The sequence below is a fragment of the Nyctereutes procyonoides genome, unplaced genomic scaffold (assembly GCF_905146905.1).
Source record: "Nyctereutes procyonoides isolate TBG_1078 unplaced genomic scaffold, NYPRO_anot_genome, whole genome shotgun sequence".
Taxonomy (NCBI): domain Eukaryota; kingdom Metazoa; phylum Chordata; class Mammalia; order Carnivora; family Canidae; genus Nyctereutes; species Nyctereutes procyonoides.
The window spans coordinates 11,318,974-11,333,875 of NW_026575024.1; the positions used below are offsets into that span (position 1 = coordinate 11,318,974).

Below are 14,902 nucleotides of genomic sequence, written 5' to 3' on the forward strand. Positions count from 1 at the left end.
TGCCTGGTTGGCTCTGGTCTCTTCCAGGCACTATGAGACCCAGAGGCCTTTGCAAAGAAGACAGAGACAACAGGGATGAGAATATTGACCTCTCTTTTAGAGCTTTGTGATTTGTGAGAGTTCCCAGGCTTTGTAGTACCAGCTAACTTTTTAATGTACATAGTAAAACCTCCAAGAAATGTCATTGAATTCTCACAAGAACCTGTTGTTAAGAGCTACTATTGTGTTGTCACATCCAGTTTTACAGGTGACAAAACAGAGAAGTAAAATTACTTGCCCAAAGTCACATAGCTGATAATTTCCAAAGGGGTTCTGACTCTAGACCCTGTACTCTTAACCCTATGCTCCATTATCTCCTCTCTGTTTAGATTTTGAGTTTTCATGTGTTCCCATTATAGAATTTTCCAGAGTGTTAAGTAGTAATATGAGGTAAGAGTGAAGAAATAGATTCTCATAATGTGACACTTGTTTCAGACCATGGGAGATTCCGTCTGAATGTAACAGGACCTTTCCTGTGTGTGCTCAAAGATGGTGGCAGCCAGTCATTCTTTTCACTGTGTGCACAGGCTCTGCACCAACTCTGTGGGAAGGAGAAAGATATAGGATGTGGCCCTGGCTGAAACAAGGAAGAGGGTCATGTTCATTAGGTGTTAGGATAATCTACTGTTCATCTTGGACTATCGTAAATACACACAGTGAATGACTGGCTTTGCTATTTAACGTTGCTTCTTGAGTCATCTTTGACCCTGTGGTTTTGTTTTTTGGGTTTAAAAATATATATATTCAATTTACTGTTTTTTACTCATTTCTTTATCTTTTTAAAAAATCTCTGAGAACTAGGATTTATAAATCTATTACATACTGAGGAAAACTTGATCTAGAAAGCTCGTTTCTTCATGGAGATCATTTCTTGCTGTTTCTAAAAGCCCACTGTATGGTGATGGCTTCCTTCACTGCATTTCTTCTTTTCCTAAGAATGGTTAGGTTTCTTGAAGGTGAAAACTATTCTTCCCTCCTCCTTGCTCTCCAGAGCACCTGGAAATGACTCGGAATGGGGCAGTTGTTCAATAGATTTGTTCATTAGCGGACTGATTTTCAGGTTCTAACAAATTAAGAATGGACCAGTGTACAACATTGTGAATACACTAAATACCACTGAATTATACACTTAAATGAGCCACCAAATTCCATTGAAAATATTCTGTTCTACCTACAACACCTTAGGTTACCCTGCGTTTCAGTTTAACTCTTTCCACAGGGGGCTTGCTTAGTGAGTGGCTACAGTAGGCAGGATGCTTTCCACACATTCTCTTCATATACACATGACAGTCTTATCAAGATGTAATTCACATATCATAGCATTTGCTTACTGTAGAATACACCTGGAAAGTATACTGCTCCATGATTTTTATTATATTCAGAATTCTGCAGCTGTCACTAATTTCAGAACGTTTTCATTACACCAGAGAAAGACCTCTTTCCCCGTTAGCAGTCGCTCCCAACCTGTTCCCCACCCCTCTCCCTTTCTAAGATAACCACTCATTTACTCTGCCCCTGTGGATTCGTCTCCTCTGTGCATTTCATATAAATGGAATCACACAACATGGGGTCTTTTGTGGTAGCTTTTACTAGCATGATGTTCTCAAGGTTCATACATGTTCTAGCACTTAACAGTAATTGAGTAGTTTATTCCTTTTGATAGCTGAATAATAGTCTCTTATGTGCATAGACCATATTTTCTTTATCCTTTAACTGTTTGATAGACATTTGGATTTTTTTCCTTTTTTTTTTTTTTTTTGCCTATTAGGAATAATGCTGCAGTGAATATCTGTGTGCAGGTTTTTGTGTGCACATATGTCTTCATTTTCTCTTAGGTGTATACCTAGGAGTGGAATCATTTGGATCATATGGTAACTTTATGTTTAACATTTTACATAACCACCAGACTGCTTTACAAAGTGGAAGCCGTTTTGCATTCCCACCAGCAGCTCCTGAGGGTTTCAGTTTCTCTTTACCCTCACCAATGTTGTCAGTGATTGTTTTTTTACCCCTATATTTATACTTGCCCAGACTCCCCAAGATTAAAAGCAGAGTTGTAAAAGGAACTGTCTGCCCTAGGTGCTTCCTGTGACCAGCCTACTAGCATACAAGGTATATGCTAGGCCTCTGGACTATCAACATAATTATTAAAGCATCCAAATAGAGCACTTGAGTAACTTATTTCCCTATTATATTTTTGTGATTATATAACTCAAAAGAAGATCCTCCATCAAAAGTGATCCAGCAATTCTAGGAATTTAGTTTTTTTTAATGTGTTGCCCAAAGGCCTATATATACAAAATTATGGAATGCAGCATTTTCAATTGTAGTGAAATATTGGAAGCCACCTCGGTGTCTTTCAGTAGACCATGTAGTATGTACTGTTTAGCTATTGAAAAGGACGAGGCAAGATTTTTGTGTGCTGAAATGGAATTATTTCCATGATATTTAAGTGAGAAAAGGTACAAAGCAGTATAGAATATGCTGCTACTGGAGTGGTGAGGTGGGGAAGAGGAAAAAGTCGTACATATACTTGTGCCTCTGTGTTTATAGTACTTTTGGGCTAACATGAAAGAAGTTGTTGACAGTGGTTGCCTTCTTCAAAAGGGATCTAGCTGGCTAGGATCAGGGTAGAAAGGAGACTTATTTTTTATCATAGACTTTTTTGTACTCTGAGATGCTTTAATTATGTGTGTTAGCTATTTGAATTTTTTATGTTTTTAAGAAAGCAACTTCTCCAAACCTGAAAGCAGAGTTTCTCATGCGATTGCCCTTTGCAGAATTCTGGCAAATGCCCAACTGTCCACAGCATTAGATGTGGATTATTTCACCTCTAACCACAGAGGCGCTAAGAATAGCTAGGTTACAGAGCAGTTTCTCAGCTTCAGTGCTATTGACATCTTGAGCTGGATCATTCTTTGTTGTGAGGCTGTCCTGTGCATTGTAGGATTAGCAGTACCCCGGGTCTCTGCTCACTAGATGCTAGTAGCACCTCCCTCCCCAAGTTGTGACAACCATTAAGGTCTCCAGATGTTGCCTAAATCCCACCCCTTCTGGGGGTGGGGGATGGGGGCGGGCAGACATTGCCTTGGTTGAGAAACACTGTTTATGTCTTGAGTTGTCCAAGATAATGTTTTTATGTGCGGGCTGGAGCCTGGGTGTGTGTTTATACACGTACTTATCTAAAAATACTGTGTGCGTGCTTGAGAACAAAACATAATTACAGGAATGTGTGAGGTAAAAGGAAAGTAATCCTTCCCCCTTTTCATCATGTTGCCCACAGAATGAGTGTTAATACTGGCTTTTGCTTTGGGTACACAAACATAAGTACATATCCTTTTTAATAAAAATGAGACCTTGCTATATATACACAATGGTTTGAAACTTCATTTTTTTTCACTTAACAGATGGTGGATGTCTTACCATATCGGTGCATATTGGTTTGTCTTTTTTTTAAAAAAGCTTTATGTAGCATGTGTGATCCATGATTATATCCTCCTAAACATTCTCAGACAATACAGAGTATGTCAAATAAGAAGTTCACTTTGTTCCGCTTAACTCTTTGAGTCAGTCAGGGAAAGAGAAACCATGCCAGGTATTTCAACAGAGAGAATTTAATACAAGGAGTTGATCAAATTAGTGTTGGACTGAAAAGGCAGAGAAGATACACTGTGGGGCTACAGAGATAACAGTGGAGCAAACAGTAACTCCACCCTGGGGCTTGGAGGACGTGGGAAGCAGAACTGAGCACCCAGAGGAGAGGTCCCAGGAGGCAGCAACAATATCGGGGACACTGAAAGACATTGGAAACTAGAGCAGCTCTCCCAGCCTGGATGGGGGACACATGTGGGCTGACACGACAGGAACAGAAGCCAAATGGAAAGGATAAGTACTTGCCTTCTCTTTTGTAATTTAGATTAGGATTGTGTGGTTAATTGGACAATTTAGTTTTTAGGTTCTAGAATTTTCTAAGTGGCACTAGCATTGACTTGGAGAAATGAATGGTTAATGTTGCCTGAAGATAGGTCCAGTAGCTCACTCAGCAGGATATTCTGACTTGTGGAAAGAGGTAGAGGCTCAGTACAGAGGAAAATTTTGTCTTGTCAGTGTCTGGAGGGATGTTGGCAGGTGCCAACTCAAGCTAGCCCATCTTTCTCAGCTCCACTTTTGGATACTGGGGCTGGGACTCTGCAGACTACATTTTTCCTTTGCCAGCTGGCACCCTATTAGCTTCCTCCAGTTGGGAACGCAGGACAGTGCCTGAAAGGCAAGGAGAAAGGACTTTTTCCTTGTTTGCTTGTTCTGTATGCACCACTCTGGTAATGGCCCTTCATCCCGGCACAAGCTATTGGGGCTCCTCCCAGAGCCGGCTGGCTGCACCTCCTCCTCAGAGGTTGAGTTCAGCTCTAGAGACCTCTGTCCCGGAGCCTCTAGGTCTGAAAAACCGCGGCTTATTCCCTTTGTTCTCCCAGCCTCAAGGGGTACCACCTGCTTTCTGCAGGTTACCTCTGATTAGCTCAGCTTCCCCTTTTATGTTTTCAGTCCAGTGACACCTGTTTAACCATTTCCCTGAGCTAAATTCTCTTAAAATGCTTAGTGCTGCATCTCATTTTCTGGCTTATCCTAACTGCCATATCCCCGCTCTCCAAATTCACTGTAAGCAGTGTTCAGTACATCTCCTTACACACCTCTTCCTATGTGGTTTCCTCCCTGTCCTCCTCCAGAGCCATTTAGACCTTTTCACTTTTTGAAGGGCCCACCCCTCATTCTCACACAGCACATTGCCCACATTGTATATCACATATAACTTGCAGGTGCCTGCGTAAGATTTCAGTTGAGTACCAGTCATCTGGCTTGACCTGATTGACCTTTTTATATATTGAGGTTTTGTGATTTGCTTGTTTTGCAACCAGTACCTTTTCCTTTTGTTCATATCTCCTGCATTTTCAAGATAAACTTATTTCACAATACTTTTAGACTTACAGAAAAGGTGTGAAGATAGTATGGAAAGTTCCAGGTGTACCTGGAAGCAGGGGGAACCCTGCTTCCCATGTCATTAGCATCTAATATTGGAATAGTACATTTGTCACCACCCGTGGCCCCATATTGATGCATTGCTATTAATTAAAGTCCATGTCTTATTCAGATGTTCTTAGTTTTTACCTTGTGTCTATTTTCTGTTCCAGAATCCTATCCAAGATACTACATTATGTTTTGTTGGCCCTTGACAGTTTTGAGGTGTACTGGTCAGGTCTTATGTAGAATGTCCATGTTGGAATTTATCTGCTGTTTTTCATCATGATTAGGCTGGGATTCTCTCATATATGTATTTTAGGCCCAGGGCCTGTAGTATCTAGTGGATGAAACAACCCATGTGTACATTAGTGTAGTCTCAGCTAGAGGGAGGTGTTTGTCTGCTTTTACAGGCTGTACATATTCAGCAACTGGGCTGTATGGAAACCTACCTCTTAGCAGTCTTTCCATGTGGTCTTTCCATGTGCTTGTCTGGGCCTCAGCCTTTGAAAAGGCTACAAAGTATCTGATTTTTGGAATATGCCCTATTTGTTCAATCATTCCCTTGCAGGTGGACATTTAGATTGTTTGTAGTTATTTTTGCTATTGCAGACAGTGCTTCACTTTTTTTTTTTTTAATGCTTCACATTTTTGTGCACAAATACAAGTCTGCCTGTAGGAAATTCCTAAAAATAGTCTTGCTGGTTTGAGCATGCCTGTTTCACATTTTGATAGGCACTACCATATTACCCCATGAAGCTCAGGTCACATCCACAAAGTGGAAAGTGTTTCATGATCAAATAATGAATCTTGACCAGTGTTTCCTCATAGAATGTTCTAGCAGTTCTCCTTCAGGCATAATTCCTTTCATCAATGGAACCTTTTCAGCAGGTCTCTGGAGCACTAGTAAACAAAACAGAAAAAAACCATAACCCTGTTTTCTACAAAAGTCTTGCTTTGTACTTTTTAATGATCCTTCAGGTGTCTCGATGTTCACTTGACTTGCATTTATTAGTGTGTTCTAGGAAAGTTGCAAGTTGAACATCTATGGTCAGAAATTTAGTATTTCTTTTTGCTTTCTAAGAAAGTAATCATAGAATGCACATTTTTAGATTAGACTTCATAGTGTCAAGAGTAGTAAGATTTAACACATGGAATAAACAGAATCCTGTTACCAGGCTGCTCACCTTCTTAACCATTTGATGCTGTTGTTAATAGGTAGAACAATTAGTGAAATCTTGTCAAGACTGTTAAGCCACAAAACATACTAGCAGGTGAATAAATTGGTGCCTCAGAACCTCCAAAATATATCAAATATTTTTTTAACTTATTTCGATATTTACCACAAGCCCATGCCTCCAGGGACTACTTTATGTAAGGAATTCTGTCTGAATTGTGTGACAAAACCATTGAGGATGAGCAGGCCAGACGTCCAGAGATGAACTTGGGATCCATGCAGTCAGCAGGTACTGTTCAGTGCATAGTTGCCAATGGAGATGGTGCTAGCCCCTGAAGATAGACCTTTTATCATATTTTCCACAAACCTCTGTTTGCTTCCCTTTTGTTGTGTTGACTGAGTTAATTTTTGTCTTCCAAGGGAGCATCTTAGTTGCAACAAGCTCTTCATTTTTTATAAACTTGTAAAGAGCAATATTCAAGTCAAGAAACACTTGAGTACCAGTTCTGTGGAGGCCCCTGCCCTCCTTCGTAGTTTATCCAGTCTGGCATGAGATGGGGAGTCAGGAGGACTTCTGTGAGGATGGTACCCTTGAGCCAAAGAGCTGCAGGATGGACACAGAACAGCAAGTGGTGCCAGGACCCCAAGGGAGAGATAGTCTGGGGCTAGATGGAGAGGAAGAAGAATAAAAAGAGAGGAGGGCAGGGGTACACAGGGTCCCATCTGGGAATGTGGTCTTCCTTTTTGGGTCACTCATAGCCATTAGAGGGTCAGGGCTGGTTCTTGATTTTGAAAGATCAGTCAGGCTGCTGTGTGGAGAACAGATTGTAGGAGGAGCAAGAGAAAACAGAGGCCTGGGGTGATTGAGACGAGGGGCGTGGTAAAGGGAAGTGGGTGGGTGTGGGATTACTCTTGGAGATGGAAGCTGAGATCTCCTTTTGATTGGAAGGTAGTGGGTAAGAGAAAAGGGAATTGTGGCTGGCTGCCAGGTTTTGTTTTAACCAATTGCTAGATGGTGGTGCCATTTATAAGGGAAGAAGAGAGGAAGAGCAGGTTGAGGGTGGGTGGAAATCCAGAATTGAGTTTAAGTTTGTCACAGTTTGGAGTCCCTGTTAAGTAGATGTGAAAGGTCTTTATGGGTACATTATGAATGTCTTCTGAATCTTAAAATATGTTCCAGTTTTTTTCCTTAGGGACAGACCATTTTTTAGACATAATCTTTTCAAGGATCTTCTGGAATTTAGTCTCCCCCCAAGACAGCTAGATGTCGCTGTTTACACAGGAGTCATTATTTGGGCAAGAGTTCCTGAGGAAGGCAGGAGCACTGGTGCCTGAGAAGGGGTCCCATTGGAGGGTGGGTGGCCTCTGCCTTCAAGGGAACCAGTCTAATGAGGAGATGTCCCCCTTCAGGGTGGCCTTTAGATGTTTAAATGAGGACATCACCACTTCATATAAGACAGAAAGCTGTGGACTAACTTACCCCGTATGATGACTGAGCCAGGTGACATTTGAGCAGATGATGTTTGAACTGGGTCTTAATGGGTGTATGGTAGATAGTTCAGGTTGGGGCAGGGCCCTCTAGGCAGATGGAAGCTAAGACAGCACATTTTGCTGCTCGTCAAGTGGAAGTTACAGTGAAAAGTTCATTGCCATGGGCGACTGGCATGACAGTGTTTTTCTACAGAGCCACAGTTGGTGTTTGAAGGACAGTCTTTTCCCCCTGTAGGCCTGGCATCCTCGGTTCCCCACCTCACCCACTAAATACCTGTAGTCTCTCAGATTGATGAAAAGTTTGCAGGGAGAGATGATGTTGCCCACCACCCCAAAGTGATGAGGAAATGGGAAAACAGTTCTTGTATCCGCACCCACACCCACTAACTTTTGTTTAATTTTGAAGTTCTCAAAATTTCAGCACTTTTCAGTGCTTTGCACATGGTGGTATTTACTGCATTGGCTGATGACTCTGCTGTGAGTAGACCTTTAATGTGGCTTTCCAGAGTAAAGAATGCCTATTACACACCATTGCCCAGAGCACAGGACAGGTCTGCAAAGTAGAGAAATTAATATAAAAACAAGTCCATCTGATTGGATTTAAATAACACTAACTTGAAACTTCAGTGATACTATTTTAAATTTTCTGCCTTTTTATTCCCCCAAGACCAGAATTGATATACACTAGTGTGGGGACAAGTTACTACTAATCTAACAAATAACAAGTAGACTATGTATAAACATAGGAAGCAGATGCACCAGTTCTGCAGGCAGGAATAAATGGGGTTTCAAAAGATCTGCCTTTTTTAGTTCATGGTGTGTAATTGCCTGACATCTCTGTACCTTTTTTTTCCAGACAATTTATGAAAACCGAATATACAGCCTTAAAATAGAATGTGGACCTAAATACCCAGAAGCACCCCCCTTTGTAAGATTTGTAACAAAAATTAATATGAATGGAGTTAATAGTTCTAATGGAGTGGTAAGTTGTTTTTCCTGCCCATACTTGTTCCTTTGGGTTGAGAGATGCTTTGTACTCAAACACCAGGAGCACTGTGGCCCTAATTCTATATATTCCTTGGTGATTTGATGATGAAATATATTGCAGTATGAACATATGCAGACTTGGTGTAAGGGCCTATTCCTCACCTGTGTTTCAATCATCATTCGTGTGACACTTACTCTGGGCCAACACTGTGCTGCTTGCTTTGAGATAGGAGCTCATGCTGTCTTCATGATACATCCTCATGAGGTAGAGATGAGGAGCCTGAGGCTTGTCATAGAAGGCAGTAATGGCAACAGTAAATACTACAGAATCAAAGTGACATTAATAAATGCCCCATGTTTCTTGCCAAAGGCTTTGAGCCTTTGAGACCTGCTCAAAGGGGAGATCAGCAAGTGTTGAAGGGTTTTACGTGTTAGCATTATGTGAGTTAAGCCTTTGATTTGAGACACTCAGAAGACTTGAAAGAAAAGCGAAAAGAGATGGGCTTGTTGCGGTGTGTTCAGTGTTTAATGTTGTATCTGAGCTCCACCAAAGTCCTGAACCCAAAACTCAACTCACACTTTGGGAAATTTCTTTTGGGAATTGCTGTACTAACATGAGAGAATGTGACTCAGAGGCAGGGCCTTGTCACCAGAGTGTGGATTTGGGCCACCACTTGCCTTTGCTCCTTACTGCACTGAACATTGTTATCATATACCACCTGGGTGTAGAGCCAAGAAAGGACAGACTTGAGCAGAGGCAGCAGCCAGTCCAGGAGAGCAGGTCACTGTTCTAGAGCCAGCTGGGCGGAGTCTTGCTAAGTGTCAGGGCCATTTCTCTGAAGGTAGCTTTGCATATCCATAGTTTCCTTCTCCTAAACAGTGAGGGTTCAGACACAAACAGGAAAAAACAGACTGCCCAGAGGGAGGGAGTCATGCAGGTAATTCTACATGTCAGATATGGTGGTGTGATGGGCATGTTCCACTTGAGAAATGTAGTTTACTCCTATCTGCAGTTTTACTCCAGCATATAGTGATTCATTTGTTGGAGAGCCTGACAGTTTTTTGTTTGCCTTTCTGTAGGTGGACCCAAGAGCCATATCCGTGCTAGCAAAATGGCAGAATTCATATAGCATCAAAGTTGTCCTGCAAGAGCTCCGGCGCCTAATGATGTCTAAAGAAAACATGAAACTCCCTCAGCCACCCGAAGGACAGTGTTACAGCAATTAATCAAAAAGAGAAACCACAGGCCCCCCTCCCCCCCATTCGATTTAAGCAGTCATTTTCCACAGTAGTACATTTTCTAGATACGTCTTGTAGACCTCAAAAGTACTGGAAAGGAAGCTCCCATTCAAAGGCAATTTATCTTGAGATACTGTAAACGATACTAATTTTTTGTCCATTTGAAATATATAAGTTGTGCTATAACAAATCATCCTGTCAAGTGTAACCACTGTCCACATAGTTGAACTTCTGGGATCAAGAAAGTATATTTAAATTGATTCCCATCATAACCGGTGGGGCACATCTAACTCAACTGTGAAAAGACACATCACACAATCACCTTGCTGCTGATTACATGGCCTGGGGTCTCTGCCTTCTCCCCTTCTCCTCCCGCTGGTCTCCTTCTGCTGGCTCCCTCCCTCCCTCCCTCCCTCCCCCCACCCCTCTGTCCCTGCAACAGCCCTCCAGCTTGGGGTGGCTTGCTAGAATAGGCGTGAAGGTTTCAGGTCACAGCCTGTGGGACTACTGCTGGGTGTGCAGGGGTGCTCCAGCTGCACCCCTGGTTTCTTTTTAAGTCTTAAATGATGCCCTCCCCCCTCCAAGCCATCATCCTTTCTCCACTTCCCATGACCACCCTCGGCCGAAGCATAGATTGTAACCCCCTCTGCTCCCCTCTGAAATTGGCCTTTGGTGAGGAATTCAGGGCTTTCCCCATATCTTCTCCCCCACCTTAATCGAGGGGTGCTGCTTTTTCCTTCCTCCTCAAGTCCTTTTTTGCACCATCACAACCCAATACTTCCTTGCTTTGGCCAGAAGCCATCAGGTAAGGTTGGAAAGAGTCTCTGACTTCCCTCATTTAGTTTGGAACCACATTTACTCACTCTCCACCAGCCTGGGAATGAATATTGGGTCCTCAGCCCTGCCACCCTCTGCTGTCATCATCAGCTGATGCCGTTTTTTAGCTCAGGTTTTGATAAAGTGAAAAGAACAGTCACCAGGGGTATTCAGACCTGCCAGCTCTCAAAGTGCTTGGTGGTAAAACTTGGAGAAAGGCCACAGAAGACACTTGTAAGCACACACGATCCCTCTGAATGAATTGTTTTCTTTTCCTGTAATTGCTTTTGCTTTTAACAATTGAAGAAGTTTTAAACAGGGTTCTCATGTGGTCATCTTACAATCCATTTGGGTCTAGTTTGGAATCTGACAACTGGAACGAAAAGAACCTTGGATTCGGTGCATACTTTGGTTTTGGTGCTGCTGCGTCTCATGGTCCTCAGCAGGGATCAAGAAAGAACTCAGTGTGCACAGCAGATCCCCGAAATTGGCGGGCTTGACTTCCTGGCAAATTGCTGCGTTTTTCCACTTTTCTGTTCAGGACCACTAAATGCTGAGATGTGGATGCATACCGAAATAAAAGCGATTCATTGTGTTCTAAAGATTTTTTTTTTTAATTTAGTGTTTGTATAAAACCACCTTTTGAAGCAGCAACTATCAAGTCTGAAAAGCAATCGATGTTTCCATTAATCTTTTTCTGGGGGATACCTTAGTTCTAAGGATTTAACATCCTGTAAGTAAAGTTGAACATAACAGTATTCCATAAGCAGCCTTTTTATTGTCAGACCATTGCCTGATTTTAATATAATAAAAAAGAAAGTGTGCGTTAATATTTAAGAAGCTGTGCCCTTCTTCCTCTTGGCATATAATTTAGGAATGGAATTTGACATCTTAAAATGCTTTGGGATTCAAATTGATGTCCTTATATCAGGGGTCGGCAAACCTTCTGCCAAGGGCCTACGTCAGTAAATACTTAAGCTTTGTGGGCCAAGAGACAAAATTGAAGGTACTGTGTAAATATTTATATAGTGAGAGAAAATGGATTTCCACAAAATTGGTTATTGATGAAATTCAAAATCTAGCAACTGAGTGCAGTTCTTTTCTAATGTTATAGGCCTAATGAGAAGAATTCTTTTTTTGGAGAGTAACATTTTGCTTACTGGAATTTAAAGCTAGTATTCCTGATTTATCAAGTCTGTTGTAAATGTTCATCTGCAAAAATAGTTCATCAAGGGACTGTACAGAAAGGCAATGGGCCAGATTTAGCCCATGGGCCACAGTTTGCCAACCCCTGTCTTACAAGATTATAGTGAGAAGGTGGGGGGGGGGGTGGCGGGTGATCTTTCCTTTAAGTAGCTTTGTGGGACTCTAGCTATTAAGTCCCCTCTAGCACCTACTTACCAGCTGGATTTAGTAGTCTGTTGGGAAGGGAAAAATAGGGCTTTCACATGAATTTCTGGCATTTGAGACCAGAGTTTTGCCTGACAGTTGACAGTTTGTCTACTCCCTACACTGTAGGGAGTAGAAACGTGTCTGTGGCTGTTTTTATCCAGGATTTGAACTTCCTGCTGTGGTCCCAGCCACCAGCAGGCGTGACCTTGGTGTCCTGTGGCAGGAGCCAGGCCATTCTGTGGCTGTTGGGGGCCAGGTCAGATGTCAGAACCTGGTGCCTGGGTAGCGCCAAATTGTTCTTACTGGGTCACCCTTCAGAAAGCACTGCCAGATGGTCCCTAGGAGTCCTCCAGAGTGAATTACTGCCTTTCAGCTGTGGGTTCTTCACCCATAGTACTTAGCTTCACCAAGGGAGGACAAGGACAGGAGATTTTTTTTGGGGGGGGAGGGGAGATTCTAAAATTATTTCAAAATGCTGCTGGAAAACTCCAAGGCAAATGCAGAGCTAACTCTAAAGGTAGCAGCTCTCACATGCTTTGTGACCTCCAGAGAGAAGAGCCATCTGGAATCCTAGAGTGGGCACCTTTTCCTTCTTCATGTATGACAGAACTGACCTCAGAGTTGGGGGAAATTGAGCTGGAACTTTCTGTGATAGCTGAGCCTCATCTGTGGTTATGTCCCACAGTCATGTGATTTGCTTCTCATTGTTGCTGATGTGTTTACAGGTGGTCTGCAGTTTGGGCCTAAATTTAGGGCAGAGAAGAAACGCTTGTGTAGGGGGGCTGAGTGCGCTGCTTCACCAGGTGCCTCTGCTCACACCTCCACATCCGCAGCTCCAGTCAGGTCTTTGCTCTTGAGAGAAGACACTCCTGTTACTTTTCACTGTGTAGCACTGCAGGGTGTGGGGGTGCACGGAGGTCTCCAATGATCTGACCAGGTGGAAGAGGACATGCACCCTCAGATACTTACCAACAGCAAACCAGTGGTGGGTCTCCACTACCCCATGACTTTTGACCATAATCTTGGGACGAGAGCAGGGTCTTGAGCTGTGTCTCAGCCCTGCCGAGACAGTTCCTGGAGCCCTTGGGTGGGGTCACCCTGCGGTACTAGTGCCTTTAGTTGTGATAGGGCAGCGTGGATGGTGTCCAATAAATGGCACAGACTCCGCAGGTCCCTCCCCTGTCCACCCTGGCCATCAGGGTCCCCTGCTCAGCCTCTTGCCCTTTGAATTCCCTCCCTGCCTCCAGGGAGCTAGTGGATACTCAGCCACATTCCCCTTCCTTACTTACTCGTGCCAGCTTCATATTACTCCATCGTCAACCCCATAAAAGACTGGGGCCTAGCGTTAGGGATTTCCCCTTCCTTACTCAACAGAGGAGGAAATTCTAAGGAAGGGCAGCTTGTGAAAGCAGGTCATCTTTTCCAGCTTGTGAGTCATCATCTGGGCTGGGGGCTGTACAGATAGTTCTGAGCTGTGTGCACAATAACTGGACTCACCTTGAAGGCATTCTTGGGATGACATGAGGTTACCTGCTTTTGCTTTTAGTCCAGGCTGCCTCACATTGCCTAGAGGTGACCTTGGAAGAGGTCTTAGTGCTAGAGCCAACCTCATTGCTGCTGCCAGACGACTTCTTACCATGAACAAGACGGCACAGGCTGCGCATTGGAGTTCAGGTGTGAGCCTGATGCGGTGCAGGTGAGTGGGGACAGGGGCATGGAGGTGCTACTCAGTGTTGGGGATGTGAGTTCAATGAATGCCACATCTTTGGTTCACAGGAGAAACTGAATGCAGATATGTAATGTGAAATCTCCTAACACTAGTGTCGACAGACCAGCTTCTCATTCTACGTATAAACAAAGTCCAAGTACCCCTACGACTTGCAGGCCATGGGAGAGTTCCGTGTGCATAAGGCTGTGTCACCGGTGGCACCTTGGCCCTCAGGATCATTACCATGGTGGCCTTTGACCCTGAGAGCTCTGCCCAAGGACATGTGGTGGGTCCTCCGAGCAGGGGCACAGGTAGAAGGTTCTAAGAAACCAGAATTGCTGCAGGATCCACAGGAGACAGACCCATGTTTCACTGAGCAGATGCAGTCCACTGACATGCCCCATTATTTTAGTGCCACCAAGAAAACGCTGTCAGCTACAAGTGCAAGACACTACTGACTATAAGGAACCCCCCCAATCCAGAAATGTTAAGATGTCGAAATGTCCAGTTGGTGAGAAGCAGGGTGTACTGTCATGATAAGGACAGAGGAGGTGGCCACACTTGTGACAAAGGACGGACACAGCCTCACATCCCCTGCTAAAAACCCTAGTCTGCAAACCTGTGATGGGCAAACCTGACTCCCATTTCTAAATTTACTAAAGAGAGAATACGTGGGCTTAGAAAGGACTTCAAACAGTAGAAAGGGAAGGGATGGAAGGTGCAGTCCTCTCCGGCTTCTCACCCCATCCTGTCCAGACAAGCACCCGTGCAGTGGGCCCCTGTGAGGTCCCGTGCGTACGTGCAAACCAGTGCTGGCCCCCTCCCCGCCTCTCCTTCCCACTGGGAATGTGGCCTCCACTTTGCTCTCCCCCTGGGTGCTTTCTCCCCAACAGGACCTGTCAGGGTCCCTGGGGAGCAGCATGGAGGGAACAGGCACGTAGTTCTGAACAGCTGCTGGGCACCCAGGACACAGTGCACCCCCACCCGGTGACCCGGCCCTGACGGGATGCTGAGGTGGTCTCTGACGGTTGGCAGCACTC

General features: G+C 43.9%; 1 protein-coding gene across 4 annotated transcripts in view; it reads left to right on the forward strand.

Moving 5' to 3' along the window:
- Positions 1-11,364, forward strand: part of UBE2V1 (ubiquitin conjugating enzyme E2 V1) — a 30,695-nt gene extending 19,331 nt beyond the window's left edge. For all 4 annotated transcript variants that reach the window (XM_055342920.1, XM_055342926.1, XM_055342935.1 and 1 more), the window contains 2 exons: positions 8,577-8,702; positions 9,788-11,364. In XM_055342920.1, coding sequence (XP_055198895.1) covers positions 8,577-8,702; positions 9,788-9,934 — 273 coding nt within the window. In that variant the 3' untranslated portion in view covers positions 9,935-11,364. The remainder of the gene's footprint in view (positions 1-8,576; positions 8,703-9,787) is intronic.
- Positions 11,365-14,902: the final 3,538 nt, after the last annotated feature.